Raw genomic sequence first — 15,082 nt, 5'->3', positions numbered from 1 at the left:
CAGGGTCAAGTATAGTTGCAGCATAACCCCGCGGCTCTTAAACTCAAGTCCCCTGTTAATAAACGCTAACACACTATAGGCCTTCTTCACTGCTCTATCCACTTGAGTGGCAACCTTCAGAGATTTGTGGACATGAACCCCAAGATCTCTCTGTTCCTCCACATTCCTCAGAACCCAGCCATTGACCCTGTAATCCGCATTCAAATTTTTTCCACCAAAATGAATCACCTCGACGCTTATCAGAGCCGACTATGGGGAACCTTATCAAACGCCTTACTAAAACCATGTATACGACATCAACTGCTCTACCTTCATCGACACACTTAGTTAGCTCCTCAAAGAATTCAATCAAATTTGTGAGGCAAGACTTCCCCTTCACGAATCCGTGTTGACTATCCCGGATTAAGCTGCATCTTTCCAAATTATCATTTATCCTATCCTTCAGGGCCTTTTCATTAACTTACTGACCACCGAAGTAAGACTAACTGGCCAATAATTACCAGGGTCATTCCTATTCCCTTTCTTGAACAGAGGAACAACATTCGCAACTCTCCAGTCCTCTGGCACTAACCCCGTGGACAGTGAGGACCCAAAGATCAAAGCTAAAGGCTCTGCAATGTCAGCATCCGTGATGCTGAGGGAGTCGTGGATAGCACATTTAGCGAGTCGGTCAGACCACAGTTAAACATTACTAAGGGAGGATCGGGAATGGGTGACCACCAGACAGAACAAGAGTAGTAAGGCAGTGCAGGGGTCCCCTGCGGTCATCTCCCAGTAAAACAGAGAGACCGTTTTGGATACTGTTAGCGGCGATGGCTCACCAGAGGAAGGCAAGAAAAAGCCAGGTATAATGGCACAGTGGCTGGCTCTGCTGCGCAGGAGGGCAGGAAAGAAAGAATGGCAGGGCTGTAGTGATAGGCGACTCAATGGTAAGGGGAATAGACAGGCGGTTCTGCAGATGCAATCGAGTCTTAGATGGTATGTTTCCCTGCCTAGTTCAAGGGTCAAGGATGCAAGACATTCTGAAGGGGAGGATGAACAGCCAGCTGTCGTGGTGCATATAGGCACCAACCATCTTGGTAAAACATACAATAATGGTCCGACATGCTGGATTTAGGGAGGTAAGGAGTTAAACTAAAAGTAGGATCTCAAACGTAGTAATCTCAGGTTTGATACCAGTGTCACATGCTAGTCATTGTATTCCAATCACATTGGAACCGCTTCTGGGGGTTATTGGGACCGAGCACTAACTGTACCTGGGCTGGACTGGAACCAATGTCCTCGGGCGAGTGTTTGCTCAATATGTTGGGATGGGGTTTAAACTATGTGACAGGGGAATGGGAACCGATGCAAGATGGTGGGAACCAGAATGTGAGCTGGAAGGTGTAATAACTGAAAGGGGAAATAGAGACCGCAAAATAGAGACCATCACCCTCAGGCAGGGCAAAAAAGGTGACAAGTGTGAGAAGGGAGGTGGTCAATGCAGGAATTGAGGGTGTTGTACTGAAATGTGTGCAGTATACGGAACAAGGTAAATCAGCTTGTTACGCACATTGAAATTGGCCGGTACGATGTTGTGGGCATCACAGAGACGTGGCTGCAAGGGGATCAGGGCTGAGATCTAAATATACAAGGGATATGTGTCTATCGAAAGGACAGGCAGATGGGCAAAGGGGGCGGGGTTGCATTGTTAGTAAGGAATGAAGTTAAATCAATAGCAAGGAGCGATATAGGATCAGAAGGCATTGAATCTCTGTGGGGAAGTTGACGAATCGCAAAGGTAAAAAGACCCTGATTGGGAGTTATGCTCCCGAGCAATTATCAAGGATGTGGGACAGAATATAAATCAGGAGATAGGAAAAGGCATGTAAAAAAAGGCAACTCACAATGATCATGGGGGACTTCAATATGCAGAGGGACTAGGGAAATCAGGGATTGTCGTGGATCCCAAGAAAAGGAATTGTAGAACTTGCTGTTAGCTTGTGGTAGAGCCCACCAGGGAACAGGCAATTTCCTGGATTTGGTGATGTGTTTCAAGAGTCGACAAAGAAAAAAACAGCACAGGTAACGGGCCAGTTTGCCCTCAGGCCTGAACGGACCATTGCTAGCCTGTCTGAAACTAAAATCTTCTCCACTTCCTGGGCCCCTATCCCTCTATTCCCATCACATTCATGTGTTTGTCAAGATGCCCCATGAATGTCACCATCGTCCCTGCTTCCACCACCTCCCCCAACAGCGAGTTCCAGGCACTCACTCCCCTCCAGGCCTGAGCTGACCATGCTGCCTGTCTGAAATAAAGGGGTCTCTGGGAGTGGGTTAATATTTACAGAGGGTCTCTGGGAGTGGGGTCATATTTACAGGGGGTCTCTGGGACTGGGGTAATATTTACAGGGGGTCTCTGGGAGTGGTTTAATATTTACAGGGGGTCTCTGGGACTGGGGTAATATTTACAGGGGTCTCTGGGAGTGGTTTAATATTTACAGGGAGTCTCTGGGAGTGGGGTAATATTTACAGTGGGTCTCTGGGAGTGGGTTAATATTTACAGGGGTCTCTGGGAGTGGGTTAATATTTACAGGGGGTCTCTGGGAGTGGGGTAATATTTACAGGGGGTCTCTGGGAGTGGGTTAATATTTAAACGGTGTCTCTGGGGGAGGGTTAATAATTACAGGGGGTCTCTGGGAGTGGGGTAATATTTACACGGGGTCTCTGGGGGAGGGTTAATAATTACAGGGGGTCTCTGGGATTGGGATAATATTTACAGGGGGTCTCTGTGAGTGTTAATATTTACAGGGGGTCTCTGGGACTGGGTTAATATTTACACGGGGTCTCTGTGAGTGGGTTAATATTTACAGGGGGTCTCTGGGAGTGGGGTAATATTTACAGGGGGTCTCTGGGAGTGGGTTAATATTTACACGGGGTCTCTGGGAGTGGGTTATTATTTACAGGGGGTATCTGGTGGGGGTTAATATTTACAGGTGGTCTCTGGGGGTGGGTTAATATTTAAGGGTGTTCTCTGGGAGTGGGTTAATATTTACAGGGGGTCTCTGGGGAGTGGGTTAATGTTTACAGGGTGTTCTCTGGGAGTGGGTTAATATTTACAGGGGGTCTCTGGGGAGTGGGTTAATGTTTACAGGGGGTCTCTGGGGGTGGGTTAATATTTACAGGGGGTCTCTGGGGAGTGTGTTAATGTTTAAAGGGGGTGCCTGGGGGTGGGTTAATGTTTAAACGGTGTCTGTGGGGGTGTCAGCCACAGGGTGGGGGGTGACACTGAGTTAAGGGACAGTCCTGTATAAACACGGAGGTGAGTTTGTTCTTTCAGTACCGGGGACGAGTGAAATGTGCTCGATCTGAGCCTCGGGCAGAGTGTGAAGATCCTGGTAAACATTGTCAGTGAGATCCGTGTTCTCTGACTGATAGAATCCAATCAGCCCTAGTTGCTCCTCCTGTTCCTGCAGCAATGGTGGGATCTTGATGTGCCTTCCGGCTCTGTTTCTGGGGAGGAGAGGATATATAATGGAATCCCCTCTGTGTGTGAGTGTTGCAGATTGCTGAGAGAGGGAGAGGTGAGAGAACCAAATATCTCCGGACAAAAGGCTGTGAGTGACCCTGGGGAGATTCACTGTGAGTATGAGAGAGAATTAACCCTCATTGTGTTCCCCTGCCTCAAAACCCAGCCCCTCACCTGGGCCACATCCCCTCCCTCCCTCAGCCACCACCCTCTCTCCCTCCCTCAGACACCACACTCTCTCCCTCCCTGAGCCACCCTTCCTCCCTCCCTGAGCCACCCTTCCTCTCACCTCCCTCAGCCACCCCGTCACTCCCTTCCTCAGTCACTACCCTCTCTCCCTCCCTCAACACCACCCCCTTTCCCCTCCCTCCCTCTGTCACCCCTTCTTCTCTCTCCCAGTCAGCAATGACCGACTGTCCCTTCACCACATGGCCCTCCCACTGACACTCTCTCATTAAACCTCACTGTCCCCACCCACCTCACTCTCTGACCTTCACACTATCCTCACTTCTGACCCTCTCTCAACCCCCCCCCCCCCCTGACGCTCACTCTCTGCCCCTCTTACTGACCCACAATTTTGACCCTCTCATACCGACCCTCAGTATATTCCCTCTCGCACTGACACTCAATCTATGTTACTCTCACATGACCTTCAGTCTAAGTCGCTCTCTCACTGACCCTCTCTCATGATCTCAGTCTATGTCCCTCTCTCACGACCCTCTCTCACTGACCCTCTCTCATTAAACTTCTCTGTCCATCACTTACCATCCCACTTTCTGACCCTCCCTCGCTAAACCTCACTCTCTGACCCTCTTTCACTCCCCCTCCCCCACTGACCCTAACTCTCTGTCCCTCTCACTGACCCACACTCTCTGCCCCTCTCAATCTGAACCTCACTCTCTCTCCCTCTCACTGATCCTCACTCTCTATCACTCCCACATTGACCCTCACTCTCTCTCCTCTCACACGGACCTCACTCTCTTCCCTCTCACTGACCCTTACTCTCTGTCCCTCTCACATTGACCCTCACTATCGGTCCCTCTCACGCTGAACCCCACTTTCAGTCCCTCTCACTGACCCTCACTCGCTGTCCCTCTCACGCTGACCCACACTCTCTGTCCCTCTCACTGACCCTCACACTCTGTCCCTCTCTCACTGACACTCACTCTCTGTCCCTGTCACTGACCCTCACTCTGTGTCCCTCTCTCATTGACCCTCACACTCTGTCCCTCTCACACTGACCGTCACTCTCTGTCCCTCTCACACTGACCCTCACTCTCTCTCCGGCCACACTGACCCTCACTCTCTGTCCCTCTCACACTGACCCTCACTATAGTCCCTCTCACCCTGAGCCTCACCTCTGTCCCTCTCTCACTGACCCTCACACTCTGTCCCTCTCTCACTGACACTCACTCTCTGTCCCTGTCACTGACCCTCACTCTGTCCCTCTCTCATTGACCCTCACACTCTGTCCCTCTCACACTGACCGTCACTCTCTGTCCCTCTCACACTGACCCTCACTATCTATCCCTCTCACACTGACCCTCACTCTCTGTCCCTCTCACACTGACCCTCACTCTATGTCCCTCTCACACTGAACCTCACACTCTGTCCCTCTCTCACTGACCCTCACTCTCTGTCCCTCTCTCACTGACCCTCATTCTGTGTCACCTTTCCTCATTGTACCCTCACTCTCTGTCCCTCTCACCCCTGACCCTCACTATAGGTCCCTCTCACTGACCCTCACTCTCTGTCCCTCTCACTGACCCTCACTCTCTGTCCCTGTCACTGACCCTCATTCTGTGTCCCTTTCTCATTTACCCTCACTCTCTGTCCCTCTCACACTGACCCTCACTCTCTGTCCCTCTCACACTGACCCTCACTCTCCGTCCCTCTCACACTGTCCCCACACTCTGTCCCTCTCACACTGACCCACACTCTCTGTCCCTCTCTGTGACCCTCAGCCAGCATTCGGTACAGCTGTGAGAATACCAGTGCATGGGTCCCTGCTGTTAAATAAATTTCTGAAATAAAAACAAAATCCTGTGTGTGCGGCAAGACCGGACCGGCTGGAAAACCTGATCAGCGAGTCTGACAGCATCTGTGGAGAGAGAAATAGAGAGAAATAAATTAACGTTGCTAGTTTCGATAAACTATTGACAACTGATTCCCTGCTGATTGCCCAACACTCGCTGTTTTTTATTTATTTGCTTTAATTTCAGGAGAGGTGGAAGAAGAGGATTCTGGGAGAAGTCAACTCAGTCACCTTGACCAGCGGGTAAGTGATGGCTGGGACTGGGAGGCAGGATTTATTGTCCTTTTTTTCTCTTTTACCTCGTGGCATTGCAGTTGTTGTTTGTAAGTTAAACTTAAGTGAAATGAAATGAAATGAAATGAAAATCACTTATTGTCACAAGTAGGTTTCAAATGAAGCTACTGTGAAAAGCCCCTAGTTTGCCACTTTCCGGCGCCTGTTCAGGGTTGGCTGGTACAGGAATTGAACCGAACTGCTAGCCTACCTTAGTCTGCTTTCAAAGACAGCAATTTAGACCTAGCTAAACCAACCCCTCAATTCACGGCAGGACATCCCAGATCCATGTCATGCTCCTCTTGTGCGATGTGGTAATTCAGGGACACCCTTCCGGTGTCCCTGACACCTTCACGTGCAGGAAGAGCTTGACGGCTCTGGAGCTATGGATGGACTCACTTTGGAGCATCCGCGATGCTGAGGGAGTCGTGGAGAGCACGTTCAGTGAGTTAACACACCGCAGTTAAACATTGCTGAGGGAGATCGGGAATAGGTTGAGCACCAGACAGAGCAAGAGAAGGAAGGCAGTGCACGGGTCCCCTGCGGTCATCTCCTTCCAAAACAGATATACCCTTTTGTATACTGTTGTGGGTCATGGCGCACTAGGGGAAGCAGCAGCAGTCAGGTTCATGGCACCATGGCTGGCTCTGCTGCACAGGAGGGCGGGAAGACGAATGACAGGGCTATAGGGACTCAATGGTGAGGGGAATCGACAGGCCATTCTGCAGACATAACTGAGACACCAGAATAGTATGTTGCCTCCCGAGTCCAAAGGGTCAAGGAGCTGAAAGGAGGGGTGAACAGCCAGCTGTCGTGGGTACATATAGGCAACCAACCATATCGGTAAAATATATGCTAAGGTCCCACATCTGAATTTAGAGTTCGGGGTTAAACTAAAAATGGGACCTCAAAGGCAGTAATCTCAGGATTACAACCAGTGCCACATGCTAGTCAGAGTAGGAATGTCATGAGAGATACAATGAATATGTGGTTTGAGAGATGGTGCAAGAGGGAGCGATTCAAATTCCAGGGGCATTGGAACCGGTTCTGGGGGAAGTGCGGCCTGTACAAATCGGTCGGTCTGCACTTGGGCAGCACTGGAACCAGTGTCCTCAGGGTAGGGTTTAAACTAATGTGGCAGTGGGATTGAACTGATGCAGGAAGGAAGTAAAACGGGGACAGAAACAAAGGCAGTAAATGAAAAAGTGGAAGGCAGGGAAACCAAAGTCAAAAATCAAAATTGCCACAATGCAGAGTACAGATGCTGTGGTGAACTCAGTGAATGGGTCCAGTGAGGGTGAGAGAAATAAAACACAGGGAGACTGAACAAAACATGACCAGTAAGGTGGGCTGAGAAAGCAGAGCAGAGGTCAAGGGAAGTCTAGATTGAACTGCATTTATTTCATTACAAGAAGCCGAATGGGCAAGGCAGATATCTCAGGACATGGATAGGTACATGGAACTGGATATTATAAGCTATACTGAAACATAGCTAAGGGAGGGCAGGACTGGCAGCTCAAGTTCCGGGGTACTGATTTATATCAAAGATAGAGCAGGAGTAGGAGGAGAGGAGGGGTGTTACGTTTTTGATTATGTTCAGTATCAACGGCAGTACAGAGAGGGGGATTATCCGAGGGTTCGCCCCATGAGTCTATCTGGGTAGAAATGGAAAATATGAAGGGCGAGGTCACTTTGATAGGACAGCCCCATAAACACTCCCAGGACAGGTACATCACGGGGTTAGGTGCAGAGGAAAGCTCCCTCCCACACAGCCCCATCAAACACTCCCAGGACAGGCATAGCACGGGTTTAGGTACAGAGTAAAGGGCCTCTACACTGACCCCATCAAACACTCCCAGGAAAGGTACATCACGGGGTTAGTACAGAGTAAAACTCCCTCTACACCTGTCCCCATCAAACACTCCAGGAAAGGTACATCACGGGGTTAGATACAGAGTAAAACTCCCCTCTACACTGTCCCCATCAAACACTCCCAGGACAGGTTACATCACGGTGTTACATCCAGAGTAAAACTCCCTTCACAGAGCCCCATGAAACACTCCCAGGACAGGTAACATCACGGGGTTAGATACAGAGTAAAACTCCTCCGCACAGCCCCATCAAAGACTCCCACGACAGGTACATCACGGTGTTACATCCAGAGTAAAAACTCCATTCACAGAGCCCCATCGAACACTCCCAGGACAGGTACAGCATGGGGTTAGGTACAGAGTAAAGCTCCGTCCACACAGCCCCCACCAAGTGCTCCCAGGCACAGGTACAGCACGGGGGTTACATGCAGAGTAAAGGTGCTTCTCCACTGTCCCCATTAAACACGCTCAGGAAAGGTAACAGCACGGGGTGAGATACAGGGGAAAGCTCCGTTGACACTGTCCTCCATCAAACAAGCCCAGGAAAGGTACATGCAGTGGGGGTTAGATACAGTGTAAAACTCCCTCCACACGGTCCCCATTAAACACGCTCAGGACAGGTAACAGCACGGGGTAGATACAGAGTAAAGCTCACTCCCCAGTGACCCATCATACATTCGCAGGAGTGATACAGCACGGTGTAGATGCAGAGCTAAAGCCCCCTCTACACTGTCCTCACCAAACAATCCCAGGACAGGTACAGCACGGGGTTAGATATAGAGTAAAGCCCCCCCCCCCCCCCCCCCTACACTGCCCCCATCAAACACTCCAGGACAGGTACAGCACGGGGTTTGATCCAGAGTAAAGTTCCCTCTACACTGTACCATCAAACACTCCCATGGACAGGTACGCACGGAGTCAAATACAGATTAAGTTCCCTCTGCACTGTCCCCAACAATACACTCCAGGACAAGTGCAGCATGGAGTTAGATACAGGTTAAAGCTCCCTCTACACTGCCCCCATCAATCACTCCCAGGACAGGTCGCAGCACGGAGTTCGATACAGGGTAAAGCTCCCTCGGACATTGTCCCCATCAAACCGCTGCCAGGACAGGACAGCACGGGGTTAGATTACAGAGTAAAGCTCCCTCCACACTGTTCCCATTAAAACACACCCAGGACAGGCACAGCATGCGTTTTAGAAACAGAGTAAAGCTCCCTCCTAACTGACCCATCAAACACTCCCAGGATTGATACCCAGTACAGGGTTAGATACAGAGTAAAGCTCCCTCTACACCGTCCTCCGCAAACACTCCCAAGAGTGATACAGCACGGAGTTAGATACAGAGTAAAACTCACTCAACACTGTCCTCATCAAACACTCTCAGGACAGGTATAGTTTGGACTTAGATACAAAGTAAAGCTCCCTCTACACTCTCCTCCACACATTCCCAGGACAGGTACAGCAACAGGGTTAGATACATAGTAAAGCTCCCTCCACACTGACCCCATCAAACACTCCCTGGAGAGGTACAGCACGGGGTTAGATACAGAGTAAAGCTCCTTCCACACTGACACCATCAAACCACTCCCAGACAGGCCAGCACAGGTTAGATACAGAGTAAATCTCTCTCTCCACAGTTGAAAAGGCCAAGATCGGCTGTGGTGTGATGAATCACGGCTCATGTTGTTCTAACCCTGCTCCTGTTCCTTGCGTTGTTGTTAAAGAGTTTGCAGTTAACACGTCTCTGCCTGTTTGCTGCTGGGAACCTGCTCTGTGTAAGCTTTTTGTAGGACGCACAGGGGAATTTGGGGTCCCAGATTGAAATGAAATGAAAATCGCTTATTGTCACGAGTAGGCTTCAATGAAGTTACTGTGAAAAGCCCCTAGTCGCCACATCCCGACGCCTGTTCGGGAAGGCTGTTACGGGAATCGATCCGTGCCGCTGGCCTGCTTGGTCTGCTTTCAAAGCCAGCGATTCAGCCCTGTGCTAAATAGCCCCAGAGAGAGGGATGTGGACTGAGCACAGAACACTGCCCCCCACCTCACATCTCCCCACCCTGCCGGCCTCTACCCCACCTGCAACCCCCCACCGTGCCGGCCACTACCCACTCCCAACCCCCCACACTGCCGGCCTCTACCCCACCCCTAACACCCCACACACTGCCGGCCTCTACCCCACCCTGCCGGCCTCTACCCCACCTGCAACCCCCCACCGTGCCGGCCACTACCCCACCCCCCAACCCCCCACACTGCCGGCCTCTACCCCACCCTGCCGGCCTCTACCCCACCCCCAACACCCCACCCTGCCGGCCTCTACCCCACCCCCAACCCCCAACCCTGCCGGCCTCTACCCCACCCCCACCCACCACCCTGCCAGTATCTACCCCACCCCCAACTCCCCACCCTGCCGGCATCTACCCCCCTACCCCTCACCCATCCCACCACCACTGCGGTCTCTACCCCACCCCCTAACCCCACCCTGCCGGCCTCTACCCCACCCCCAAAACCCCGCACCCTGCCAGTACCTACCACACCCCCAACCCCCCACTCTGCCGGCCTCTACCCACGCCCAACCCCCCCCCACCCGGCCGGCCTCTACCCCACCCCCATCCCCCACCCTGCCGGCTTTTACCCCACCCTCAACCTCCCCACCCTGCCGGCCTCTACCCCACCCCCCACACTGCCAGTATCTACCCCTCCCCCTACACCCCCACCCTGCCGGCCTCTACCCCACCCTGCCGCCCTCTATCCCCCTACCCCACCCCCAACCCCCCACCCTGCCGGCCTCTACCCCACCCCCAACCCACCACCCTGCCAGTATCTACCCCACCCCCAACTCCCCACCCTGCCGGCCTCTACCCCCCCTACCCCCCCCCCAACCCCCCACACTGCCGGCATCTACCCCACCCCAACAACCGACCCTGCCGGCTTCTACCCCACCCTGCCGCCCTCTACCCCCCTACCCCCACACCCTCCCACCCACCCCGCCCCCAGTGAATGACAGAGTCACATAAAAACTATTCTAACTTTCTTTTCAGGAACAACAGGAGGAAGTGACCATCCAAACAGGAGACTCTGATCCTCAGAATGGATGAAATACAATGGAACTGACACAAGCCGCCACTGCGGTGGTGCAAGCATGTGTTGATGTGAGAAATGCCATGTCAGCCGTTGAGAGTTTCGCTAAGCTAGCCGCTTCAGCCGGAGTAGTGGGGGCTGTTATTGGGGTAGCTGCATCTGTCCTTAAACTTTGTCTGGGAGATGTGGATAGTGCGGAGTTGACATACATGAAGGAGCAATTCCAGATAGTCAGGGACCAGCTGGATGGCATTTCAGATCAGATTCGCGAAGTGCTTAGTGCAATTGAGCACAGTACATCCAGTAATCAGTATTTCCCCATTGAAGAGAATCTGAAAAATCAGTTCAGGAATTTCATGGAACTCCTGGATGCAGCACCAAAGTACCGGGAGAGTGAGAAACAATCGTTTCTCACACACTTCACTGCGACTAATGGTGACCAGAACCTTTACACTCTCTATGATGCTGTGATGGGACATTCTGCCATCTTTGGCACACCCATCCTGGAAACTGCCATAAAATATGATCAGAGAAATCGACGCCTCATGGAAAAGCTCTGCGCCCGACTGAAGGAGCTTTTCTGTATTGGCCTGATTGCCACACTGGGTCACGCTGCCCTGACTGGAATTGACACTGAGAAGTTAAAGATACAATGGGATGAGAGATTGGATAATCTTGACAATAAAATGAAATCCATGATAGATCTATGCATAAATGAGTTTGCAGAGCAGGCAAAGACAGAAGTTGAAAAAATGGTAAAAGATAAAGGGAAGAGAAATCACGAGGAGTGTGCAAATTATATAAGAGATCATTTGGGGAAGAAATATGACTGGGTTTTCTGGTCTGTGCGGGTCTATGACCCTGTCGTTGGGTTCGAAAATCACGCTGCCGATGGTCGGAATCGGTTTCACTTTTTCAGACTCAATGGTGTGAATATTATTGTCTCCTATGCCACTGATCCAAAGCCTTTTAAGGACGAAAAGGTCAAGCAGGTTATGAAGGGGAAAGATGGCTGTGATGATGCAAGAATGGTTTGTAATGCTGTGTTCAAGGATTTCCCGGGGCATTTTATACACACAGTGAGGCGATACAAGGGGCTGTGGGGAGCCTGGACCTTTCCCAAAGATTGTCATTTCTGGCAAACCTATGCAGGAGTGACCCTGTGTGTCCATTCCTCATAAATCTCCCCATGAGCTTCTCAGTTACTCTGCCCCTGAATCCATGCTGCTGTTCCCAGGGGAAGTGTGTCTGTGATATTTGGACACAGTACGTTTTGGCATTGCTATCTATTCTACTGCTAACAAATTAATCCTGACAATTATTGTGATTCTGAAAATGATCCTAACCTTTACTGAGAGCTAAGCAACTAATTCCATCCAATCAGAAATCCGGTCAGTCTTGTCCATTCAAAGTCACTGTCAGGGTGTGTGAGGGTCAGTGGGTGGGTCCATATTGAGGGGCCAGCTTGAGTTGAGGAGACAAAGGAGGTTTGATATGTGAGGACCGGGCTGGGATTATATGGAATAAACGGTGTGGCGGAGGCCAGTGCACAGAGCCCACATGAAGCAGCTCAACAGAGAGCAAAGGGGCAGACTGGTTCATTATTATCAGTCACAGATATGTGTGTCTGAGTGCGTATGTTCAGCTCATCGTGAACCACATCCAGCTTTCATTTCATGGAAACATCAGTCAGTGAGGAGGATTCTAAACAACAGAGTTCACAAGGCTCATCCTCCTGTCACTACCCAACGACAAAGCACCATTGGGAATCTCCACCCTATTACAGTTCACTGTCAATGTACAGTCTGCACACTGACTCATGTAGAATATACTGTGTAACAGTTGTGAAAGCAATGGACATGGATTGCAAAGCTCTGTAATCAATGATGGTACAATTAATTTTTAATGAATACATCTGTAATTATCTGATTTCTGCCACTTGCTCAGTTTGTAACTTTGAAGTTGCCTCTGTAAATTGGACATGCATGAACTTCCAGTCCAATATCTTCAACTCTTTCCAGTTTAATTTCTATAATATCTGAGGTTTGTTTAAAATGCTTGGGACTGCTGAAATAAAATTGGTTCATACCGTTCACTGCAGTGTGCTGAACAAAGTCAATCATTCAATAGGCAGTCACTCTCTGTGGAATTATTATTAAACTCCATTCTGAAGATTTCTTTGTCACGTCAGTCACACACAGAGTGAACATAGAACATAGATCGATACAGCGCAGTACAGGCCCTTCGGCCCACGATGTTGCACCGACATGGGAAGTCAGAAACTAAAGGCCATCTAACCGACACTATGCCATTATCATCCATATGCTTATCCAATAAACTTTTAAATGCCCTCAATGTTGGCGAGTTCACTACTGTTGCAGGTAGGGCATTCCACGGCCTCACCACTCTTTGCGTAAAAAACCTACCTCTGACCTCTGTCCTATATCTATTACCCCTCAATTTAAGGCTATGTCCCCTCGTGCTAGCCACCTCCATCCGAGGGAGAAGGCTCTCACTGTCCACCCTATCTAACCCTCTGATCATTTTGTATGCCTCTATTAAGTCACCTCTTAACCTTCTTCTCTCTAACGAAAACAACCTCAAGTCCATCAGCCTTTCCTCATAAGATTTTCCATCCATACCAGGCAACATCCTGGTAAATCTCCTCTGCACCCGTTCCAAAGCTTCCACGTCCTTCCAATAATGAGGCGACCAGAACTGTACGCAATACTCCAAATGCGGCCGTACCAGAGTTTTGTACAGCTGCAACATGACCTCATGGCTCCGGAACTCAATCCCTCTACCAATAAAGGCCAACACACCATAGGCCTTCTTCACAACCCTATCAACCTGGGTGGCAACTTTCAGGGATCTATGTACATGGACACCGAGATCCCTATGCTCATCCACACTACCAAGAATTTTACCATTAGCCAAATATTCCGCATTCCTGTTATTCTTTCCAAAGTGAATCACCTCACACTTCTCCACATTAACCTCCATTTGCAACCTCTCAGCCCAGCTCTGCAGCTTATCTATGTCCCTCTGTAACCTGCAACATCCTTCCGCCCTGTCTACAACTCCACCGACTTTAGTGTCGTCTGCAAATTTACTCACCCATCCTTCTGTGCCCTCCTCTAGGTCATTTATCAAAATGACAAATAGCAACGGCCCCAGAACAGATCCTTGTGGTACTCCACTCGTAACTGAACTCCATTCTGAACATTTCCCATCAACCATCACCCTCTGTCTTCTTTCAACTAGCCAATTTTTGATCCATATCTCTAAATCACCCCTGGTTCAGTTTCTGAGGGAAACATGGCCTGGCTCTCAATTGGCCGATGTGGAATTTCCATTTCCTGATGGCTCATTGAGATTCACAGATAAATTAATGGCGAGATGCTCCTAGTTATTCTTTAATAAGATGTGGACATCAGTCCCATGGCCAACGTTTATATCCCAACACTAATTGCCCTGGAGAAGTTGGTGAGATGACTTCCTGAACTGTTTCAGACATTGTGCTGATACTCACATCCCATAATACAACAAATAAAAAGCAACGGCGTGGCTCTCTGGGCTGGGTCAGAGAGGAAGGGCGGAATTCTCCAACCCCCCGGGAGTTCGAGAATCGCCCGGAGCCGGCGTCAATCACGCCCCCACCGTGTCCCGAATTCTCCGTCCGCCGGGATCCGGCGGGGGCGGGAATCGCGCTGCACCGGTCAGCGGGCCCCCCCCACGGCGATTGTCCGAACCGCGATGGGCAGAAGTCCCGCGGCAGACAGGCCTCTCCCGCCGGCGTGGTTTAAACCACCGACCTGACTGGCGAGAGCAGGCGGCGCGGGCCGGGCTGCGGAGTCCTGAGGGGGGGGCGGTCTGACCCCGGGGGTTGCCCCCACAGTGGCCTGGCCTGCGATCGGGCCCACCGTGGGGGCACTCTTTTTCTTCCACCGCCGCAACGGCCTCCACCATGGCGGAGGCGGAAGAGACCCCCTCCCCTGCGCATGCGCTGGAATGACATCAGCAGCCACTGATGCTCCGGTGCATGAACAGACATACGCCGGCCGGTGAAGTCCTTTCGGCCCTGGCTGGCGGAGCGCCAAAGGCCGTTCACGCCAGCCAGCGGAGCGCCAACCACTCCAGTGCAGGCCTAGCCCCTCAATGTGAGGGCTTGGCCCCTAAAGGTGCGGAGACTGCTGCACCTTTGGGGCAGCCCAACGCCGGAGTGGTTCACACCACTCCAACACGCCAGTCCCCTGTCCCTCCGGGTAGGGGGGAATCCCGGCTGAGTTCAGAGACAATCACATTGCTGTGGG

General features: G+C 51.0%; 1 protein-coding gene across 1 annotated transcript; it reads left to right on the top strand.

Moving 5' to 3' along the window:
- The first annotated feature begins 3,492 nt into the window (after window positions 1-3,492).
- LOC119966658 (protein rapunzel-like) lies at window positions 3,493-12,864 on the top strand. Its single transcript, XM_038798715.1, has 3 exons — window positions 3,493-3,621; window positions 5,731-5,786; window positions 10,730-12,864. The coding sequence occupies exon 3, from the start codon at window positions 10,793-10,795 to the stop codon at window positions 11,948-11,950; it is 1,158 nt and encodes a 385-aa protein (XP_038654643.1). The 5' UTR covers window positions 3,493-3,621; window positions 5,731-5,786; window positions 10,730-10,792; the 3' UTR covers window positions 11,951-12,864.
- Window positions 12,865-15,082: the final 2,218 nt, after the last annotated feature.

Source organism: Scyliorhinus canicula, chromosome 5 (assembly GCF_902713615.1).
Source record: "Scyliorhinus canicula chromosome 5, sScyCan1.1, whole genome shotgun sequence".
Classification (NCBI taxonomy): Eukaryota; Metazoa; Chordata; class Chondrichthyes; order Carcharhiniformes; family Scyliorhinidae; genus Scyliorhinus; species Scyliorhinus canicula.
Note: the sequence above shows the minus strand (reverse complement) of the source record. Positions and strands in the feature narration are given on the sequence as shown.